This window comes from Merops nubicus, unplaced genomic scaffold (genome assembly GCF_000691845.1).
Source record: "Merops nubicus isolate BGI_N331 unplaced genomic scaffold, ASM69184v1 scaffold11343, whole genome shotgun sequence".
NCBI classification, from domain to species: domain Eukaryota; kingdom Metazoa; phylum Chordata; class Aves; order Coraciiformes; family Meropidae; genus Merops; species Merops nubicus.
In genome coordinates, this window is record NW_008599579.1 from 1,395 (window position 1) to 3,076 (window position 1,682).

At 55.5% G+C, this 1,682-nt stretch overlaps 1 protein-coding gene across 1 annotated transcript in view; it reads right to left on the reverse strand.

Annotated features, from left to right (window-relative positions):
- The window catches only part of SUPT16H (suppressor of Ty 16 homolog (S. cerevisiae)), a gene marked incomplete at both ends in the record, with an annotated part of 4,575 nt that overhangs the window by 1,375 nt on the left and 1,518 nt on the right, over nt 1–1,682 (reverse strand). Inside the window, 2 exons of the mRNA XM_008937441.1 lie at nt 190–308; nt 395–521. Of these exons, the coding sequence (XP_008935689.1) occupies nt 190–308; nt 395–521 (246 nt within the window). The remainder of the gene's footprint in view (nt 1–189; nt 309–394; nt 522–1,682) is intronic.

The window sequence follows — 1,682 nt, forward strand, 5'->3', positions numbered from 1 at the left end:
GGTGGCATCTCCTGGAGGTTCTGGTGACCTCCATGGAGACCTGAAGACCTGGTGGCCTCCAAGAAGACTTACTTGGCACCTCCTGAAGGTTCTGGTGGCCTCCCCGAAGCCCTCGAGACCTCCAGGAAGCCCTGAAGAACCTCTCCCAACCCCCCCCCCACGCCCTGGAGACCTCCCCGAGGAGAAGACCTTGAGGTGGAAGTGGAGGACGATGATCATCTCGCCGTCGCAGGGCTGGAAGACGGCGTGCTTGATGTTGTTGTAGAGGATGTCCACCTTGTCCCCCCGCACCGAGGTGAAGCGGAACCCTGAGGAGAAGACAACCCACCGCTGGGGCCGGCAGGTCCCCGGGGGGGTCTCCGGGAGGTCTCCGGGAGGTCCCCGAGGTCCCTACCGTTGACGTGGGCCTCCAAGGAGCCCTGCATCCTCTTCTGGGCGATGTTGGGCCGGATGTAGAGGTCCTTCAGCTTGGGGTTGCTGCGGTTCAGGTTGATGACCAAGGAGTCTTGCTTGACGATGCCCTGGAGGAGATGGGGGAGGAGGATCTCAGGGGGGTTCAGGAGAACCTCAAAAGGTTCATCTAGGGGGGTCCAGGTTCTCAGGGGAACCAGGAGGTTCCATAAAAACATCAGGAGAGCTTGAGAAATGATGGTGGATCTCCAAAAAACCTTCACCTTGGTGGTAGGAGAACCCCAAAAACCTTCATCTGGGTGGGACCAGGTTCTCAGGAGAACCAAGAGGTTCCATAAAAACATCAGGAGACCTCAAAAAATGATGGTGGACCTCCAAAACACCTTCATCTTGGTGGTAAGAGAACCCAACAAACCTTCATCTTGGTGGTCCCACCACCTCAGAAGACCACGGAGACCCCATAAAACCTCCATCTTGTTGATCCCACCACCTCAGAAGACCACAGAGACCCCATAAAACCTCCAACTTGGTGGTCCCACCATCTCAGCAGACCACAGAGACCCCATAAAACCTCCATCTTGGTGGTCCCACCTTCTCATAAGACCCCAGAGACCCCATAAAACCTCCATCTTGGTGGTCCCACCACCCTGGGAGGCCCCACGGGGGCGGGTTCCTCACCTCCTTCTCCTTCTCCTCGGCCTCGCGGGTCTTGTAGCGCTTCTGCACCTCCTTGATGATGCGGAAGGCGGTCTCAGGAGAACCAGGAGACTCCATAAAACCATCAGGAGACCTCAAAAAATGATGGTGGACCTCCAAAAAACCTTCATGTTGGTGCTAGGAGAACTAGGAGAACACCAAAAACCTCCATCTTGGTGGTCCCACCACCTCAGAAGACCCCAGAGACCCCATAAAACCTTCATGTTGGTGGTCCCACCTTCTCATAAGACTCCAGAGACCCCACAAAACCTTCATGTTGATGGTCCCACCACCTCAGAAGACCCCAGAGACCCCATAAAACCTTCATGTTGGTGGTCCCACCTTCTCATAAGACTCCAGAGACCCCACAAAACCTTCATGTTGATGGTCCCACCACCTCAGAAGACCACAAAGACCCCAAAAAACCTCCATTTTGTGGTCCCACCACCTCAGCAGACCATGGAGACCCCATAAAACCTCCATCTTGTTGGTCCCACCACCTCAGCAGACCACGGAGACCCCATAAAACCTCCATCTTGTTGGTCCCACCACCTCAGAAGACCACAGAGAGCCCA